General features: G+C 40.0%; 1 protein-coding gene and 1 long non-coding RNA gene across 2 annotated transcripts in view; both read left to right on the top strand.

Moving 5' to 3' along the window:
* abtb2b (ankyrin repeat and BTB (POZ) domain containing 2b) overlaps nt 1-14407 on the top strand; it is a 39016-nt gene extending 24609 nt beyond the window's left edge. The window contains exons 3-20 of the mRNA XM_008312323.3: nt 1266-1476; nt 5807-5959; nt 6248-6413; nt 6567-6656; nt 6827-6928; nt 7156-7252; nt 7859-7994; nt 8496-8773; nt 8859-9037; nt 9145-9250; nt 9717-9819; nt 9893-9980; nt 10105-10173; nt 10413-10526; nt 10763-12696; nt 12881-12972; nt 14078-14184; nt 14374-14407. Of these exons, the coding sequence (XP_008310545.1) occupies nt 1266-1476; nt 5807-5959; nt 6248-6413; nt 6567-6656; nt 6827-6928; nt 7156-7252; nt 7859-7994; nt 8496-8773; nt 8859-9037; nt 9145-9250; nt 9717-9819; nt 9893-9980; nt 10105-10173; nt 10413-10526; nt 10763-10996 (2126 nt within the window). The 3' untranslated portion in view covers nt 10997-12696; nt 12881-12972; nt 14078-14184; nt 14374-14407. The remainder of the gene's footprint in view (nt 1-1265; nt 1477-5806; nt 5960-6247; nt 6414-6566; nt 6657-6826; nt 6929-7155; nt 7253-7858; nt 7995-8495; nt 8774-8858; nt 9038-9144; nt 9251-9716; nt 9820-9892; nt 9981-10104; nt 10174-10412; nt 10527-10762; nt 12697-12880; nt 12973-14077; nt 14185-14373) is intronic.
* A 1060-nt stretch (nt 14408-15467) lies between these two features.
* On the top strand, nt 15468-16217 carry LOC112487082 (uncharacterized). The gene is made up of 3 exons (XR_003049808.1): nt 15468-15559; nt 15638-15703; nt 16059-16217. It is a non-coding gene; the product is annotated as an uncharacterized LOC112487082 (long non-coding RNA).
* Nucleotides 16218-20638: the final 4421 nt, after the last annotated feature.

Here is a 20638-nt window from a genome sequence, read left to right as displayed (position 1 = left end):
TCTTATATTTACCCTAATCTTTTTCATTATCTTGGAAAATGCCCTGGTACAAGCATTACGTCAAACTGTGTTTTTAAAAGACTTATGCCAGGGTTTATTTTGTTTCAAGGTTTTTCAAAGGGAACCAAGTTTGTAAGCCTTGAACCAGTAGTATTTCATATATCTCTGACCTGCAGAGCTCAGTTTGGCTTCAGGGCACAATAAGGGTTGAATGGTAGAGAGAGGTTCTCCATCCAAGGCAGGAATTCCTCTGAGGCCTACTCGGAGAACTGCTGGTGGTGCTTTACACAAAGGGGGCCCTTCAGCTTTAAGTGGGGTCTGCTTTAGGGAAGGTTAGTCCAATCCATCCCCCTTCAAATGCCCCAAGCCCCTAATATGGACATACACACACGCACACACACTAACTTCACTTGAATCACCAGCCTAGGCCTCTGTGCTGCATCGTACCCAGGATAATCTGGTTAGAAAATATACTGGGGCTAATTATGCTAAATGAATGTTTCCCCAGGACCTCCACTCGAACCTTGCCTCTTAATGCTCTTCACTCTGCTTCTATGTTTCTTTTTGTGTTAAGGTTTTCAGTGTACCAGCGTTTCTGTAGTTTTATCATGAGCGAACTTCACCTAAATCGGACTTTTGCAGTACAGATGTCAGTGAGCTGTTTAAACAACAGCCAGGAGCAAACTCCTGGGGCATTGTGCTTAGTTTGACGGGGCCTGACGTTCATGTGCACGCTGTCTGTGGTCTCTCTGTAGGAAGCTACTGCAGGGTGATTTTTGAATGTTGAACCGAAGCCAAAAAGACATAAGATATGCTGTGGCATGTGACCTTATTGTCCAGCTCGGACAGGACGGCGTGCAGTGTGGTGTGTAGGAGATGAGATAAGCTCTGGAGCAGTATCAACGATAAGCAAATTGTAGAGTGTGTGTTTGTGTGTGTGGAGGGGAGGAGGGGGGCAAATGGGTCTCATTAACAGTAGCTCAAAGCTCTTTCTAATGATGGGAGTTGGTGCCACAGGGTGATGCAGGCTATTTCACACAAACTAGCACAATTTGTGGGAGCCGATGAGACCTCCAATTTTATGAGGCCATCAACCTCCACCATCGTGGCTGGTCAGTAGAGTTTCCAGTTATCAGGGTTTGTTACCTTATCAACCTGGTAAATGCTTTAATAGTCTAATGTTGGTAAGGGTTTAAACTGAGATCAGACATTTTGTGTTGAAGATTTTAACTCAACATCAATCTCCTACATTTCCTCCTTTCTAGGTGACCTGGTCTCTCGAGCCATGCATCATATGCAGCGTCTGAGCTCAGTGCGCCTGGGGTTAAGTCCAGTCCGCCAGGCCCACCCCCAGCAGCCTGTGTCTTGGTCACCTAATGCCCTCCACACCCTGTACTATTTCCTGCGCTGCCCACAAATGGAATCCATGGAGAATCCCAACTTGGATCCCCCCCGCATGGCACTTAGCAAGGAGAGGTAGGAGAGAACCTGCCTATCCTCTTTTGGTTTAAAATCAGTTTCCTGGTTACATATGTGACTGAACAGTAATCTGCCTGATGAGATTATTTCAATAAGGTCTTTTTTACATGCAGTGAAATACACAAACACTCACCACTTTAAACTTGACACCCATGTTCTAATCATGTGAATCCTAGTAGACAGCTCCCACAGCTCACGCCTGCTCGCCCTCTATTTATTGAAGTGTTAATTTTCTGCAGGCAAATGACAGGTCAGCAACAGCTTCCAGGTGTTACTGTTAGTCTGATAGATGAGTGAGATACACACCCACGGAGTGTGAACTAGACTAAAGACTAGTAGTTAGAGGGATTTAAAGTAGTGCTAATGGACTCTAATTTTGTCAAGGACTTTTCAGATCTTCCTTGGTTTGTCTTTGAAGTGCAATTATATAAATGTGTCCTTTTTTGTTTTCTTTCCCAAGACTGATTTAATAGACAGCAATAGTATCAAACACTCCCTAAAAAAGATGATTTCTTTTTGTAATTAGAGTAATAAAAATTATAAATTAAACCTAAATATTTAGTTTTACGACATGTGCGATATATTTATTTTACATTTAAGCAATATATATTTTAAGATATTTAGTATTCATTCACTCTGAAGGACAGACAGACAGACAAGTGAGAAATTAACAAGAGACATTTAAAACCCACGTGTGTGGACTTGTCTATAATATAAATTGTTAAGTTGTTGATGTGTAAATGTATACCTTGAAACATCTGCAACATCTTCACAATGTCTCTAGAACTCTGCCCATCTGTCTCCATATCACTGTCAACATGAAACGACGCAGGTGATGATTCAGATCTCGTTTCTTCCACGGAAATTAAAAGCTTTGGTTGAAACTCAATACTGCCACATCTGTGTAGTTCACATCATCAGGTATTAACACAGCCTGGTGGCAAGAGTGTAATCGGGGAACCTATTCAGTTGAGAAGTGCACATGTTTTTCTGGCCCGCTCCATTTAGGCTTGTACTCTGTAATTACTAAGGATCTTATAACGGCCTGCACTAAGTAAGCCAGGGTGACCAGGTCTACTGCATTAACAGCCTGCCTTTAAAATATTTCTATTGATGCCACAAGTCATAAACTAACTTTAAATTGTCAGATCGGTTTGCATTAAGTGAAGTGCTACAGTATTGTATTCACCCAGAACACCACAAACCCTCAGCTTCCTATCCTGAATGGAGGTCAGTGTTAATGCTAAGTGTTATTGTGATAGGAAGTGGTCAGTGGCCTTACTTTTATAATGTCTACAACCCCCTGGATGTAGCCTAAATGATAATAAGCTGAGTCAATCTAGGGGTCGGCCATGACCTTGTGCTGCACATAATGTGGTCGACTTCAGATTGGATTGAAGTTTGTAATAGTGTGAAAGGTCACCCAGAACTTTGTAACCTGTGATATAGAGTCGCCTTTCATGTGCAGCAGATCAGAATTTAAACACAGTTTAAAGTCACCTGACCACAATTTGAGCTGTCATTTAATGACCAGCCAGGTGGCACTAAAGGGAGAGTTAAGGGTCTGTGCTTGTAGCGGTGAGTGTCTCCTGCTGTTCCTGGTGTGTAGTCTGAGCAGGTCAGGTCGCTAGACTAGACTCAAGTGCTATTTAGTTTCACTGCTAACAGACATCCCTGCTTTGATGCTGCTCTCTATGGAAGCATATCTTGATGTTTCAGACTGAGGGCATAACACAGCCCCGGGTCAGATGTGAGGCTTATGGGGGAGAGCAGGAAGTGAAGAGGGAGAAAGGTTTTGAGAAAGTAGGAGAGATGATTTGTTTGACCGAGGCCATGGGTGAATGTTTGATGGTACAGACACGCTCCATCTGTCTGTACCACCGGCAGAGATGGGCAGTGCTCACATACACATACATACACACACACACACATGCAGATAAGATAAAGGAACAATGTGACTGACAGGGATGGGAATAACAGTGTTAAAATAAACAAAATTATTAATGGTGTTTTTTAAATAAATAAGCATAAAGACTAATAGTGCATTTGCTTTATAATAATATTTTTTTTACCTCATTATTTTGCACTAAAATTAATTACACTTTTTTAAGAATTGTATTAGTATAGAATATTACTTTTGATCAATGGTTAATGTACCAAAAAAGTATATTTTATCTAAATAATAACCATTTAAAGATCATTGCTATGTATTTTAATAGGGGAATAAGTGCATTTTTATTCAATTAAAGAATTTTTTTGTATGTTTGCATTGTATGTTTATAGGCTGTGATCTGTTGATGTGCAATTAATATTTCAAAAAAATATTTATAAGTACATGTCTATGCAGCTCTAGTTTGTGAAACTTGCTTAGAAAAATCGAATTCTTAGACATATTAAACTTTTAAAAACGTGATGCAATATTTATTTCTCCTTGGTAACTAGTTACTTTTGTAGTGTAATGATTCAGTTACTAACACGGTTACCTTTTGGGAGAAGTAACTAGTAACTAATTACTTAAAAGTAACGTGCCCAACACTGGTGACTGATAAATCAATGAGTGGTTAGTGCTAAAAGCTCGACACAGTTGACTAAAGCCATTAGCACCCACAGGGAATCCCTCCCTGACAGCAGGTGTCCTGTGTTGTGGTAGGGTGGGTGGGGTAGGTAGTATGCCTCGTGGCGTTTTTGGACACAGGGACATGCACAAATGCACAAATCAGTCCAGTTAATGTTGAGTGCCAGCCATTAGTAAAAAGGAAAAACTTTGATCTCTAAATCTATACTGCTCCTCCTACCCACAGATGTGGCATTCAGTCCACACGTCCAAGCCCTGACCCCCATCAACTCACATACTTCACTCCCTCCTCCTCCAACCAATTATCTCCATGTCTGCTTGTTAACCGTCTCACCACAGTGACAGGTGGCAAGAAGTTCCTTCCTGACGACTCACTGACAGACAAAGTGTTAACCTAACACACAGCAACAACTGTGCTATGGAATGATAAAAACACTGATGCCATTTAGAGTAAAAAAACTCTCTCTTTTTTTTTACAGTACATTAGCATTGGCAGCAATGCATGTGCAAAGGTGGTTTGAAAAATTACTTGAGATATGTGAGAATAAATATATGTTGTACTTAATTCACAAAGGACTGATAAATAAGGCAGCATTCTGTGGAGCACAGCAAGCATTTAGTTTGACTGTGAAACCACAGGTCTGCTGCTTAAACTTAACACAGTGAGCAGAACAGATGACACTGCAGGGGTCCCAGTGCTCATTAACAGTAACTACAATAGAAGAAACCTAACAGTAGTGGTTTATATTTGTTTTTCTGCACATGCTCTCCCACTCCTCTGTATTCATTGTATGCATTTCTAGTTTAATCTTTTCTTCCAAACAAACCACTGTTGAGAAAACCATCACAGCAGGGGAAAGTCCTGATAAGAGTTGTTTAAACAGAAGGCCACGCGGAGAGGAGTTTGATGACATCAGAAGAAAACAAGAAGAGTCAGAACAGACGCTCTTAACAGACTCTTTCTATTCACATATGGTAAAGAAAAGGCACAGACGAGACTGGATTATGACATGTCAGTGGTCTCTGAAGGTGTGAATAAAATAAGAAATAAAGTGAAGAGAGCTAGTTAAATATTTATATGTCTATATATTATATATATACAATATATAACATATAGACATATGTCATATTGTTTATTATCATTAAAAAATCTGTTCTCTGGTTCATGGAACTAGTGTAGCTGACAGTTTAAATATTAGTTTTTGTAATTGTTCTAATTTTTTCTGGTAAACTTAGTCATCAGTTCAAGATATACTGTAGGTTTGGATAAAAAAGAAGTCACAACTCTGATGTCATACAAATAAACCAGGAAACCCCCAGACAGTAATTAGTCATCAATGGACACATCTGTTATCTGAGTGACTGTGGACGTCATGATGGGCAGGAAGGCTAACGGTATGTCATGTGTAAGAAGTGTGTGTGATTAGTAGAGGAGTGGTGCGGTGTTCATATATGTACATATAGGCCTGTGTGTGTGTGTGTGTGTGTGTGTGTGTGTGTGGGTGGGTGTGTTTAAGTGTGACTCATCGTCTGCTGGTCAGTGTGAGAGGTTCTGTGTCAGACACTCATAAGTCATCAGTGTGAAGGCGAGTTAATGGTTCTCTTTCCTTCCAAAAACAACTGAATCATGTGTGCACTGAAGTGAACAGTTGAGACCAGATGTGTTTAACCTCGCTGGTTACACAGACTTAAGTTAGACTAACAGCATGAGGGCGAACATTAAACACAATGTAAAATCTTGTGTCTTCGCAGGCCTTTCCTGCTGCTGCCTCCTCTGATGGAGTGGATGAGGGTGGCCATAGTTCACGCCGAGCATCGCAAGAGTCTGCTGGTGGACAGTGATGACGTCAGACAGACAGCACGGCTTCTTCTGCCAGGACTGGACTGTGAGCCCAGACAGCTGAAGTAAGTGACAACACACACCCACATTGATCACATACTGCCTCATAGAACAGAGGGATATCATGTGTGACTATCTGCAGGCCACACCTCACTTCAGTTTAGACTCCATGTCAGCCTTTGTCTTATATATGATTATAAAAAAGTTTATGGGGGGAAAAAATGTGATTTTCAGTTCTCCATAAGTTTGTTACCTCCAGGACATGAACTACAGTACATGCTTCTAACTTTAATATTTGATAATACAATGTGACTTGTACTCCATTCACATTATTTTCATTTTCTCTCCACCAGGCCTGAGTGCTGCTTTAGCTCCTTCAAACGTCTGGACTCCAAAGCTGCCACAGACAAGTTTCATCTGGATTTAGGTTTTCGGATGCTCAACTGTGGGCGCACAGACCTCATTGGCCAAGCCATAGATTTGCTGGGACCAGATGGAGTCAACAGTATGGATGACCAGGTACACTGCCGGTGATCATATATGTGTTTTTTGTCATATGTGCTGAGTGAAATATTGAGCCAATATACACTCAAAGTCACATAAAAGTAAAATATATATGTCATATTACTGTTAAAGCTATTGCCTGAACCCACTCTGTTGCTCATCATACAGGGTATGACCCCTCTGATGTATGCCTGCGCAGCTGGAGACGAGGCTTTAGTCCAGATGTTGATTGATGCTGGAGCGAACCTTGACGTGGCGGTATATATCATGCCTTAACCTTCTCAACAGATGGGTTTATTTAAAGGCTGCAGATCATATGTTACACACAGCAATTAAATAAAGTCCAAGACATCCAATGTCACATTTGTATCTTTTCCTGTGAATACAATCAGCTCCATAACCTCACTGTGTATGTCCTTCGCTGGCAGGTTCCACCATGTTCTCCAAAGTACCCTTCTGTGCACCCTGATAGTCGACAGTGGGCAGCTCTCACCTTCGCTGTGCTGCACGGACACATCTCCGTTGTACAGGTTGGAAACATGTGAATGAATGTAAAATGATCCAGATGTGATCCAACAACAGGAAGCACTCGGCTGTATTTTTCCAGTAACTGTAGTGCAGATCAACCTGACATGCAGATGTAGTGCTAATTTTCCCTAAAGTGAACTGACAAATGTGAGGTCACAAGGTCAGGCCAAGAATAAGTTACAGGATGTTAAACATTGCCTAATATAACAGATGTGGTGTCTCTGTGCAGCTCCTGTTGGATGCTGGGGCTAATGTGGAGGGGGCAGCAGTCCGCAATGGTCAGGAGAGCACGGCCGATACGCCGTTGCAGCTGGCTTCAGCAGCAGGTGGGCCGCACATATGCATACACACACACACATACACACAGTCACAGCTGATGTTGGGGATGATTTGACTTACAGTAGCTCTGTGTCTTGATCCAAATATCCTACTATTTACTCTACTATACGTACTACTTACTAGAGTTTTGAGGCAAAACCAATGAGTGAATAAATGAACTCTTATTAACATCCAGCCAAATAGCTACTAATAAATCACAGTTGTGTGTTTTCCTGAGAGCCGTAAGATTGAGCTGTGAGTGTCATTGCAGTGAGTAAATAAGAGGGTGAGGAACAGAGCGCTGCCTGTGGCTCAGTGGAAACCTCTGGGCAGCATTCCTCTGTGGGATCATCCTAAAGCCACACATAGTTCTAGTAAAAGAGACACATGCCGCCTGTTACACAGCGCAGTGACGACATGTAAACAGTGGTTAATATGAAGGCATTCGCTCGTCCTCTACTTCACAGCAGCAGATGTAGCACTGAATGTTTGGAATTGTATTTAAATGTTTCTTAGCTGTTTCTGTCTATGATCTAGTTTCAACTATCTCCCCCTTGGGGATTAATAAAGAACTTGTTATCCTGACTCTCACCCCCTCCACCCCCCTTTTTCAGGCAACTATGAAATGGTGAGTTTGCTCCTGGCACGAGGAGCTGACCCCTTATCAAAGACCCACGATGGAAACGCCCTCACCTCCTCTCTCTATGAAGACATGAACTGCTTTAGTCACGCCGCCGCACACGGACACAGGTATTTGACCTCAGGTTGACCTGACAATAATTTAGATGCTGAGAGAAGTCACTGACAGACCACAAGTGTTCGGCCTTTTAATAGTAGCAATAGTAGCAATAAAGTGAAGTAAATAACACACTGAAAGTCGCTGTAGCGAGACATGCATTCCTTTAAATCTGCAGAGACATGAAAGTGGGTGAAAGTATCGAGGTGATGAAAAGTGAGTTGAGGGCCTCCCTCTGTGGAACCCATCTATCTGTGAACGCCAGTTGTTAGTATCAAAGCCCTCCACCTGTTCACTGCCTTTTATTTGTGAACACAACCCGTCACATTTCACATTAAGGGTGACATTTAGTGTAAACAGAACGGAGGCCAATGCGTCACACACACGAGTGTATGTTTTGAAGTAGAAACACATATTAATGTGTCCTTTCTTTTCCTTTGTTCGTTCTCTATTTCCTATTTGTGTGTCCGCCTCCCCCACTCTCCCTGCTTTCTTCCCGTTATTCATCACGTTAGGAATGTCCTGAGAAAGCTCCTGACGCAGCCTCAGCAGGTCAAGGAGGATGTCCTGTCTCTGGAGGAGATCTTAGCCGAAGGGGTGGAGGGTGAGGAGGCAGCAATCTGCCCTTTCCTCTCTCTGTCCCCACTTTCTACTCCTTCTTCTGGCCCTGGGGCTTTGCCAGAGATGGGAATACCCAAGCTCTGCAAAGCCAGGATGAAAGCTCTGCAAGAAGCCAGCTATTACAGCGCTGAGCACGGCTACTTGGATGTAACCATGGAGCTGCGTGCCATGGGTAACTATCAATCAGTGAGAAGAGAGTTTTTTTTAAAAATAATCCACAATAATTCATTAATAATTAATCCAACGTTTTCAAACAGGTGTACCGTGGAAGCTCCATGTGTGGCTGGAGTCCTTACATTGTGCCCAGCTTCAGTCCAGGACGGGGGTCACACTCTCCCTCCTCCGAGATTTCACCACCATTAGAGAAGAGGACTACTGCGAGGAGCTGGTCAACATAGGCCTGCCGCTCATGTTCAACATCCTACGTACCACTAAGGTACCTGCAGTCACTTTAGACTGGTCTTTGCCGCCCTCCTTGTCACAGCCTTCTGTGAGCACTACTGTTGCTTTGTGTTAATGGACTCACTGCTCCATTTCCTCCAGAATGATGCTGTCATCCAGCAGTTGGCAGCTATTTTCAGTCACTCTTACGGCCCAGCCCCCCTTCCGGCCGTCCCTGAGATAAAGGCAACTCTTTCAGCACAGCTGGGTAAGAACAGTATCTCTGATCACTGCATTCACAGCTTAGTGTCACAAAGCGCAGGACTTATCGCCTTACACTGAGATTTGTTTTTCCATAGCTGAAGGATTACAACGTATTAAAACGTGAACTGTAGTAATTCATCCAATCCTCCGACGGACTGCCCAAAAATTCAAATACAGTGACTTTATTCTAACAAGTCGTGTTAATCTAATATCTTATTTTTGTATATATTCTTAAAATTAGTAAATGTAAAAAAAAAATCACAAATGAAAATCAAGAGTGTGCAAAGAGTGTGCAGTGTTTGGCCTCCATATATAATTACAAACAAATGGAGAACTATATTTTTTTTTCTTGTGTCCTGAAATGAACAAATGGATATCAGTTAAGACATTTGACTAGCTGTGAACAGACGTTTTGTGTTAAAATAAAGTCAAGTGTTTTTGTAAGAATGTGCTGACGGTGTTTCCCACAGACCCCCACTTCCTGAACAACCAGGAGATGTCAGACGTGACGTTCGTGGTGGAGGGAAAACCTTTTTACGGCCACAGAGTGCTGCTCATCACAGCTTCTGACAAGTCAGTGACATTCAGTCCGAGTTGAGAACATGTTCACATGTGATAGTTTAACATTAATATTTGTTTTTACTAGATTCAAGTCCCTGCTGGCATCGTCCGGACCAGATGGTACATGTAACAAGCAGGTGGAGATTTTTGATGTGAAGTACAACATTTTCCAGGTAAAATTTTTTTAATCCTGATTTCTGAACCACAACTTCTTAAATATATTTTGTTGGCGTCACAGTGTAACAACCTAAAAGTACACAGCAGTGTTTTTAAATGAAACCTCTGATCTGACTGCAGATGATGATGTCTTACCTGTACTGTGGGGGGACTGAGTCACTGAAGGCTAATGTGCAGGACCTATTGGAGGTGAGAGTCACATAACATGTTGACCATACACAGGGTCAGAGGTCAAAAGGCCAGTTGTAAAGATATGACTATAGCTGAGGGGAAATAAAGACAAGTGGATATTTAACACTTTAGTGAGTTTATAACCAAACCTTAAAAAGCTTTACATGGAGTAATATTCTGATGACTTAGAAGGAGAAGAGAAGCTGTGTACTTTACTGTGTACTCTGTGTAAACTATGGCTTCATGTTGTCTTGCAGTTGTTGTCAACAGCCAGCCTCTTCCAGCTGACAGCTTTGCAAAGACACTGTGAACTCATCTGCTCTCGTCACATCAGCCTGGACAACGCTGTCAGCATCTACAGGACAGCTAAGGTAACAACTTCAGACTGTTCAGTCAACTGTAACTGTACAAAAAAGTAAGTTACTAAGTTACTATATATATATATATATATATATATATTAAACTGTCAAAGTCAGTTATAGCCTGAAAAAAAAGATTATTTTCTAACAGTTTAAAATTACCCTCATTTCATGCATCGTGACATTAAATCACCTTTCCTTTAACATGACCTGTGGCATGAATTGACCATTTATTCGTTATTTTCCAGGCCAACGGTTCATTGGAGTTGAGCTCATTCTGTGAGGGCTACTTCTTACAGCACATGCCTGCCCTCCTGGAGAGAGAAGGCTTCAGGAGCTTGTTGTTGGGGCTCCCTGCAGCCCGACAAGGGAACAACAGCAGTTCCACGCTGGTTCACTGTCGCGGAGAATCACCCCTGGAGGAGCTCAAATTTACTTTAGCTCAACGACTACGCTCTCTCTATGTGTCCTCCAGAGTGTGAGAAGTAGGGAGCAGCTAGAAGAGGGGAGGGACTCTAAATGGGTGGCAGTGCTGCAGCTAAAGTCCCTCCTTGGACCCAGGTTTATGGGGCATCTGTATGGTCAAAGTACAAAGTTTCATTAACATTCAGTCCTAGTGGTTGTGGTTGTTGTCAGTGACACTGGGTCCTGATCCAGTATGTGATTAAGCAGCAGGAGCTCGTGTGTGTCTGTGAATGTATGAGCTTGCCATGTTTCTATCACATTCTCCTGATAACATTCTATGTACATCATATATATGAAGAACAAATATTTCTTTTCCTCAGACGCCTAAAGGGAGAGACTTATGGGCGCGACAGGTTGAAGCTCTGGCACACGAAGCATTGCTGCCGTCTAGCGGTTGAAACTGACAAATGCAATAACGACCATGGAGGATCGGAGCTGTATCATCTGAGACATGAGATGACTGTTGTATATATCCAAGAACATTTTAAGGCGGCCATGCTGGACTTTTGGCTTTGTCACATTTTACTAAGTAATACGGTGTGTGAGGAACGAAAAAAATGCGACGCTTCCTGCAATGATGTAGCTCTGGGTTTACCAAATGTACAATATATATATATATATATATATACACGTTATATATAATTACGTTATATATACGTGTATATATAACTTAACTGTTAAATTTGTTTTGAAGTTGGAACCAGAGAAACAAACTTTTTTTTTAATTTAACGAGAAAAGAATGAAGTGAGAGAATCTAACGGGGTGTTCCCTTTTTATTTTTTGTAAACAAATTAATATTAATATTATTGTTGTCTAAATAAAAGGGAAAGTCAGTTATTGTCACCGATGTACGGCACACCACCGCAGACAATGAAATGTGTCCTCTGCCTTTAACCCCTGACCTTAGTGAGCAGAGGGCAGCTCAAGTAAGTGACCTGGGAGCAGTGTGTGGGGACAGTGCCATGCTCAATGCACCTCCATGGGACATTGTGGGACAGTGGTTGGTGGACCCGAACCTGCAACCTTGCCGACACAAAGTCTGCTTCCCTAACCACCAGGTCACCACCGTGTCTTAACTTAAATATGTTTTTATGTTTCTGTGTAGCTGATGTTTTGCAGGTACACTAACAGATAATGAAGCTTATGTACGCTGAGGTTTAAAGCTTGTATTAGAGGTTCAGCTGCAGAATAGGGTTTGGACACAAATGTTCTGTTTTAATGCTGACTATATAATAAACCTGGCTAACAAAAACTTTAATTTATTTTTTTTACTGCCTCATGCATTTTTAAATCATATCGAGGAAGGGTATACTAGACTGCTACGAGGGGTAAGAAAGGGGAAAAAGAGGGAAAGAAAATCTATTGTAAAATGTTATTAAGAAACTTCTCATATGTTCCTTATTTATTTCTGCTTTTATTTTAATTTATTTGTTCACAGAACTACACATTTTTTCACATCATTTTACGTCAGCAAACGTAAATGATGTGATTGAAATACGTCATCGTACGTCATTGCGGCCTTTTCTCTCCCTGGTTCGCGCATGCGTAGCAAGAGCTTTCTAATTATCCTGGAAAGGTGTGCTCTGGTTTTTCAATCAAACATTTGGTCGTCGTCGAGCATGTGTGGATGGCACAAGGGGAACGATAACTCGACACAAACAAACGTTTTACGTTTAAACTACACAATGAAGCAGTTTTATATGATGTTCAGCCAAGGTAAGAATTAAACTTTGAAGATAATTGTCTGTTATTGCACGTAATTTGTTCAATTGAACAGTCTGCTTTTCGCTCGGGTTAAAGTCATTACTTCTGAGTTGACTGTGCTAATACGACAACATTTTTCCAAGGTAGAGTTATTTATGTTCATCAGTGACAAAGACATGCTTTTGTTGGTTTACAGGAAGGTACCGGAGAGTTTTATGGAGCACCAACAGCCACGAAACCATTGGTTGCAAATATACGACCGCTCCACCCTCATGACTCTAAGCACCGGTATGAAAGAGTTTCTGAAATTATTGCCATCTAATGTAAAAAATTGTGTCATTTAACAATTTTGCATGGGCAAGCTGTTGGTGCAAAATTGCTTAGCACAAACATAAATGAGTATTTTATTATTTTTGTAGTTACCCTTTCTGACAACTATTTTATGACACAGTAGTCATTAATTAAAAACAAATTGATTTAGGAAATTGGTCACACTACCAGTGTCAGGATTTAAAAAGAATTTTTTTTTTACTTTATTGAAAAGAATACTGATTACTTATTGACATTTTATAACAAATTCACATGGTGGCAAATCTTGGAGGATGCACATGTATTCTTGGATTACTTTGTGGTCTTTGCATTTTTCCAAGAAAGTCCCATTATATATGTACACGTCATCATAGAATATGTCAATTTTTAGTATGACACAATATGATTTGAGGCACTTTCAGATCAAATGATTTTGATGACTTGTGGCACATCTAAACTTCACTACCTCACACTATTAGCAATAATGGCCTGTTTTATGGTATCATCTTATTCTGGTTATAAAATGCCCTTGGCTGTTACTTGTCTTTTATTTATATTTTAATTGAGTGTTTTTGGCCTGTTTGCACTTTAGGTCAGAGACACCGAATTGGATTGGTCACTGGAAGAACATAGATAGATTTGTGTTAGTAGTATTAGTAGGTAATTGTTGTGTGTTTTTGCAATCTCAATTATTATATATTATATACAGTATTATTATTTGTGTTATTCTAAATTAAATTGGTATGATGTGTATGTATAGTAAAGTATACCACGTTATACCTATGATACAGTATGTACATATAAGCAGAACTAGTATAATTATAAGGATGTTATGTGAACAGGTATATAAAATAAATATATACAGTAATATATGAAATACTGTATATGCACAGTGTAAATAGTTGTAGTGAAATAATGAAATTAATTAAACAGTTAGCTATATAGGCGGTTCCAGCAGACATATTATTGTATGAGTGTTTAAATGTATTTTGGATAGTTTCCTGACAAGTTTTTTATATTTTGGTGAAATTTTGGTGTAATTTTTTTAAATTTTCCGTGTCTGTTCTTTAATGTCTGTCGTCAGAACACGCAGGTTTGATTTTAGCAGCAACATCATGTTTTCTACAGACAAGCAGATGGGCTATCGGTGTTTTATGAACTTCTTCGACCTGAGGGATCCTCAACAGATCGGTAGGTAATCGTCACGCGCAACATAAACAAATTAATACTGTAAAATAAAGTAAACAGCTTCCTGATTACTGCTAAAGAAATAGTTTGCACACCATATTATAGAAATGAAATAGAGGAAGGAAATAATGAGAAACCGTTTTTGTTGTTTATCTTTCAATATTCCAGAGAAGTCCTGAAGAAAATTTTCAGTATTTTGGAGGAAGTCCTGAAGAAAGCTAAGGAGCACAACAGGCACTTGCCTTCAAAGGACAACACCGCCAAGGTGAGAACTGGCCATCAAGGAGAACACCCAGAGAAGTGTTATGTTTTAACCATAAAAATGAAACCTGAGGTTGTAGTTTTTGAAGGTGAATAAAGAAAAGATTTGTCTATGAAGATTCTCAGTCATCCAGGTCAAGGTTAAAAAGTTCCTTTAGGCAACTGTATGTGAAATTTTCTCAAGAAGACATTTGGCCTCTCATCCAAGAAGCTTCAGTTCTAACTGGTGGAGGGGAGTACAGCAAATATATACTGTGGGTGTGACAAAAAAATAAAGCTACATCAGGTCCCTCCAGTCCGGTGGGCCGTCGGGGTCCTAATCAGAATGGTTTCGGTATGTGGGTGATAGGTGTCTTAGCCCACCTCCTCTGTTGAGTGAAAATGTCATGTCCAGTTGCCTTCAACAAAGAAAAGAGTTGTTTTTTCTTTTAACTCTTGGATTTGTCGTTGTTTATATATGTATGGAATTGTGAGGTGACCTTTTAGTCATTTGTGCTTAAGACACCAGCCCCAAAGTAGAACAACAGAAATAAGTGAATGAAGAATGTATTAATAGTTTGTTATACAAGTATGTGTAAACTGAAGTAAACATTGACAATTTGCTGGGGTTATACAAGATACACCAAAAAAACACACAGTAGTAGGTGTGGTTACTTTGAATGTGTCCACTTGTCCCATTTATTTATAATGGCATTTTCCTTCAGTCCAAGTGTGTTGGTCAATCTGTCCATACTACAGACCTTATAATGTGAATCCACTGACTTATGTACTTATACTGAAATAGACTTTAGAATATTTGAAGTACATGTTAGGAGAAATGTCTGTTATGGTTTTGTGTTACTTTTTCGTGTTGACGGATTGCAGTCCAATAAAGCTAAGGTACTTGACTGTGACTTTAAGGCCTTGAAGAGAGATTAGTGCTTGAATAAAAGTTTGCCTAGTTCAAAGTTAACTGTGTAAGGCTGCTAAAGGCTCTAAGTCAGCCACCCAGATAGTGAAGTAAAAATGAAATTATTTGTTTGTTTGTTTTGGAGTCCAAGACGTGGACTGATGTTGTTGTGCAGATGACCGAGTGCCATGTGTTCTCTCACGTTGTTGCCGCCATTTCTCCAACCACGTAAGATGAAATTGTCGCTGTGCAGTGCGTATCCTAGTAGATCAACAGTGACCTTGAACCTTGCAATTGTGTTTGTAGGTGGTTATGGGAGGAGGCCACGGAAGTGACCACAACTTCCACCAGGATTGGCAAGTTTGAGGCGAGGTTAGTTGAAGTGGTGTTTCCAGAGTATTATTGTGCAGTTGAGTAAAGCATTCAAGTTACATCTGATTCTTTTGTTGTCTTCCTCTGAACAAAAGAATCAGGTGTAATTTATTCCATTGTGGTGTTGGCATTAGCACTGAAGAAGACACAACTTTGTTACAAAGAAAGACCTGAAATATCTGTTTAAAGTATTGAATTTGTGCTACTGTTGATAGTGAGCAGTCATAGTGATGTGTAAACATGTAGTTGTAATGTTGGTGGTGCTGTGGAAGTGACTGCTTTGTAGCTGCTTTTAAGGGAAAGCTGTTTGTTTGTGTTAACATGTGGCACAATGATGTGTTCTTCTAATCTGCAGGTTCTTCCACGCTGCGTACGAGGAGTTTGTCAGGAGTCAAAGGTCATTTTGGTCCCATCAACTGTGTGGCTTTCCACTCTGAAGGAAAGAGGTAAATGAGACCAACACAGCTTTTGATTGTGTTAATCCAGCTTGTTCTTCCATTCATTGTGCCTCCTGTGCTATTGTCATTAACAGATGGAGGAGAAGACAGACACGCAAGGACTGATCACTTCTTGTTTGCTGGACTCGTGAGTGCTTTACTGAATTGTGTCATTGCAAAGTTGTAGTGACTTTCAGTGTATCTTGATTGCTATTGTCAGTAACAGATTTTATGAGACAGTTTTTTATTTGACTTATTTTTTTAGTTACATAGTTTGTGTAACTTGAGCTGTATTTGATTGCTATGGTATTGTCATTTACAGATTTCCTTTTACTTTTTTGTTCATTTTTTGACTTAGTTATGATGTGCAATCATTGTATAAGTTAAGCTGTATTTGATGTGTTGTAAACCTTCCATTAAAAGAAAGTTGTTGGAGCACTGTGTGCATTGTCAAAATCAAGGGTAAGGGTAAAGAAAGAGAAAAAGACTTCACATTTACAAAATGTCCATACATACACATTTTAATACAAGTCAAATTACAACAGCAACTCTCAGCTTTAACACTTCAGGTAAAGATGGACAGATCACATACTCACAACCACCAAGTGCTCACAGGACTCAACAAAGGTCCCATCATCAGGAGTGGAACAACTTGGTTAAACCTCTTCTTTGGGCCTGAAACACAAGATAAAATAAAATCAACATTCCATACAAATGCTCTAAGACAGGCATGCCCAAACTGTTCCTCAAAGGACCATGTGGCTGCAGGTTTTTATTCCACCCAAGCGCACATAGTTTGACCAATCAGCTGTCTGAAGACAGACCAGTTGATTAAACCTGTCAACTCAGGTGTGCTACTGCTTGGTTGGAACAAAAACCTGCAGCCACAACGGCCCTTCGTGGAACAGTTTGGGCACCCCTGCTCTAAGATGACTACACCATGTTCAAAGTGTACATTTCTTTTCATACCTCAACCAGTGACGTTGAATCGGCTCCACACTGAAGGACCACTACGCTGGGCTGGTACATCTCCATTACTTTGGCCATGATCTAAACCCAAGACACACATTTTAAAAACTTGTCCACAGAGAAGTTGGGGGTTAAAATAAAACTAAATCGCACTCACAGTAAAACAGACTTACCGAACAGACTTTAAAGATGGCTTCGTGGGGTATTCACTGCGTAGTATTTGTCCTTTCTAGCCCCGATGTCCTGTAAACATTTCCCAACATTGTAAATGCTGTCCAAAAGTTTAATTACTGGTGAAAAAAAAATTGAAATGTTTTTTTTTCTTACTTGAGCAGCTCAAAAATGGCCAGGACGATGTCGTTCACTTAACAGAAACCAGATGCCTCGGACTTCTTGGCGTCGTGGAGTCCACCGGCCCAGTTGATGGCGATATGGGTCTGCTGCTACACCTAAAGGGATTTATTTAATCAATCTCATGCGTGCACGAGTGCGAAGCCACTGGAACAATGATAGCTTTTGCGAGGCTTGAACTCTCAGCCTTCAGACTATGAGAATGTGTGCTGTCAGCTGTGCCGACAAAGCTAATGCTATTGTGCTAACAAGGCTAACAGGTAGCACTTATGCTCTGTACAAACAGTCTGTAGTTTGACTTCTTCATGTAGTAGGAGCAGAGCTTTGGGCTCACAAGACCAGATGCTGATTATATAATGTTGAGTTCTGCTCATTCTACTGAAATCTCTATGTGTGAGTCAGATCCCATGTATTCTTTTAATGGAGCAAATAGAATAAGATTTTTATGGCTTAACTCGTGTTTATTACAGAATCAGCAAAATTGGCAGTTCCAGAGCTCTGGGTCAGATCTACGCGTCCCTGACAAACAGCATGGGTTGTCAGTTCACGGAGTCTGACCAATTATCTTTCCCTGACCCAGGTTTTTAAGCATAACAGAGTTGTGCACACAAACGTTGTAGGTGACAAAATACTTGTTTTACTGAGGAATTTACCAATTAATTCATTAAAAATCCTACAATGTGATTTCCTGGATTCTTTCCCCTCAGTTCTGTCTCTCATAGTTGAAGTGTACCTATGATGAAACTTACAGGCCTCTCTCATCTTTTTAAGTGGGAGAACATGCACAATTGGCTGCTGACTAAATACTTTTTTGCCCCACTGTACCAACTACTTTATCCCTACCTTAACTCCCAAGAAGGTCTCATGGCCATTCCTGGGACAATCTCTGCGTCTGGTTGTGAAGGCCTGGACGAGATGCAGATGCCACTGGTCTCTGTGGACAAAGAAGGTAAAAACCAGGACATGTTTTAGTCTTCAGCAGATATTTGCTGTGTTGAAGCCCCTTTTCTCCTCCTCATTATTAATGTCCAACAAAAAAGACAAAGGTTTTAAGACAGAATGGTGTTTTATGTTGAACTAAAACACGTGATAGACCTGATGATTTTAACTGGTCTTCAATTTCAAGTGCTGCAAATGTTTTTTTTCCATCTTCTAAAAAGAACATCGGTAGGTTTTTTTAAAAGTTCTTAGACAAAGCAATAAAGCAGGTTGCGACCTGGTGTCCAGAGATTCTATAAATAATGTTTTTAGGCCCAATCTGTCTTAGAACTTTGACTTTCCTGCTTGAAATTGAATAGTTATTTTATATTGACAAACTTAGACTGTATATATCAAAGTATACTTCACTGTCGAACCATTGCTGTACCACAAGTGTAACCTGGCCCAGCCTTTGAGTAACCTTTTCTTGTGATCCTTTTACATCTTTCCTGCTTTGTCCACAACAAAAATCCTACTTCTTTATGCAAACCTTGTTATTTTCTATTGTTTACTTTTGTCTTTAACTGTTTGTAGTTTGTTCTTCCGTCCAGCAGATGGACACGTTCATTTCCTGTATCGATAACTATACCTGTGATCCTTCTAACTGGTATCTGGTGTCAATAAATAACATTCAACTGACATGGCTGCTCATCACAGCTTCTGACAAGTCAGTGAAGTTCAGTCCATGTTGAGAACATTTTTAAATGTGATAGGTTAACATTAATAAATAAATTAAATGTGTTTTTGCTAGATTCAAGTCCCTGTTGGCATCCACCGGACCAGATGGTGCCTGTAACAAACAGGTTGAAATTTCTGATGTGAAGTACAACATTTTCCAGGTAAGATTTTCTTTATCCTGATTTCTCAACCTTAACTTCTTAAATGTATTTTTTTGGCATCACAGTGTAATACCCTAAGACAGTGGTTCTCAAACTTTTTATACTCTGTACCACCTGAGAAAACATTGAGCTCTCTGAGCACCACCACGATGACCATCATTAAAATACTAGCATTACAATGTTAGCACTTTTTCTCGGTTCTGATATAGTTCCCATAAAGAGAGTAGGCTATTTGTATAAAAATGTGAATTAACCCGTTGATTTGTTAATAAAAATCCAACAGTATATTTTACATAGAGGTAGAAAATCAACAATTGGAGCTCCTCCACCTGAACCACAACTGTTATCACATCGACTTCTAGTTGGCTACACTTTTAAGTACAATTGTACACTCCGTTCAATTGTACACTCGGTACAATGAAATTATGTACAATAACAGAAAATCACCTTTAAAGTTTAATTCTTACCTTCCGGTCTTTCAAACATTTGTCTTTTCCGGACGGGCCATCCGCTGTGCATCGAGTGTCCACAGGGATGAAAACGCTGGACCGCAGCACTAAACACACGCTGGCAGAGTAACTTAACGCCAAAAAAGGTTTATCGAGAAAAATAACTAACCCACTAGTGTCCATAAAATGCCCGAACATCACACAAATCTGTTTCATTATGTAGTTTAAACGTAAATAGCTTTTGTGTCCAGTCTTCGTTCCCCTCGACGACGACCAAATGTTTGTTTGAAAAACCAGAGCGCACCTTTCCGGTATAATTTGAAAACTCGCATGCGTAAAACAGGAAGCGGAAATTACGTCAATCTAATATTACTGCGAAAGAATTTGTAGATCTGTATGTACGCATAAATAAAAATAAAAACAAATAAATAGAGAACATGAGAAGTTTCTTAATGATATTTTAGATCTTCAATCACATCCATCCACTACGTAATAAGTTTCAGTTGCAAATTCGATATATTTAATTTTTAATTTGCATGTAATTAGCTCCGTGCCATTAACAACACAAATTAAACGTGTATATGGATTTTTGATAAATTAGAAAACAATAATTTATTATTATTTATTATTATTTATTGTTACCACTGAGTTGTGCTGCCATCTGACTCTAACTGGCATTTTCAAAGTTTGAGTCCTAGTTTACTATGTTAGTTTTGGGCAATATTTGATATTTTACAATAACATGTTTTTCACAAAATATACACCTGGGTTAAATATTGGGACATACAGTTTGCTTCTTGTGATGGATTTCACTGTTTATATTTTGTTTTGCCTTTTTTCCACACGTCATTATTAAATATGATTCATTATTGTTCTCTGTTTCTGTACATGTAGGAAACAGAAAACAAGTGC

The sequence above is a fragment of the Cynoglossus semilaevis genome, chromosome 6 (assembly GCF_000523025.1).
Source record: "Cynoglossus semilaevis isolate Cse_v1.0 chromosome 6, Cse_v1.0, whole genome shotgun sequence".
Classification (NCBI taxonomy): Eukaryota; Metazoa; Chordata; class Actinopteri; order Pleuronectiformes; family Cynoglossidae; genus Cynoglossus; species Cynoglossus semilaevis.
Note: the sequence above shows the minus strand (reverse complement) of the source record. Positions and strands in the feature narration are given on the sequence as shown.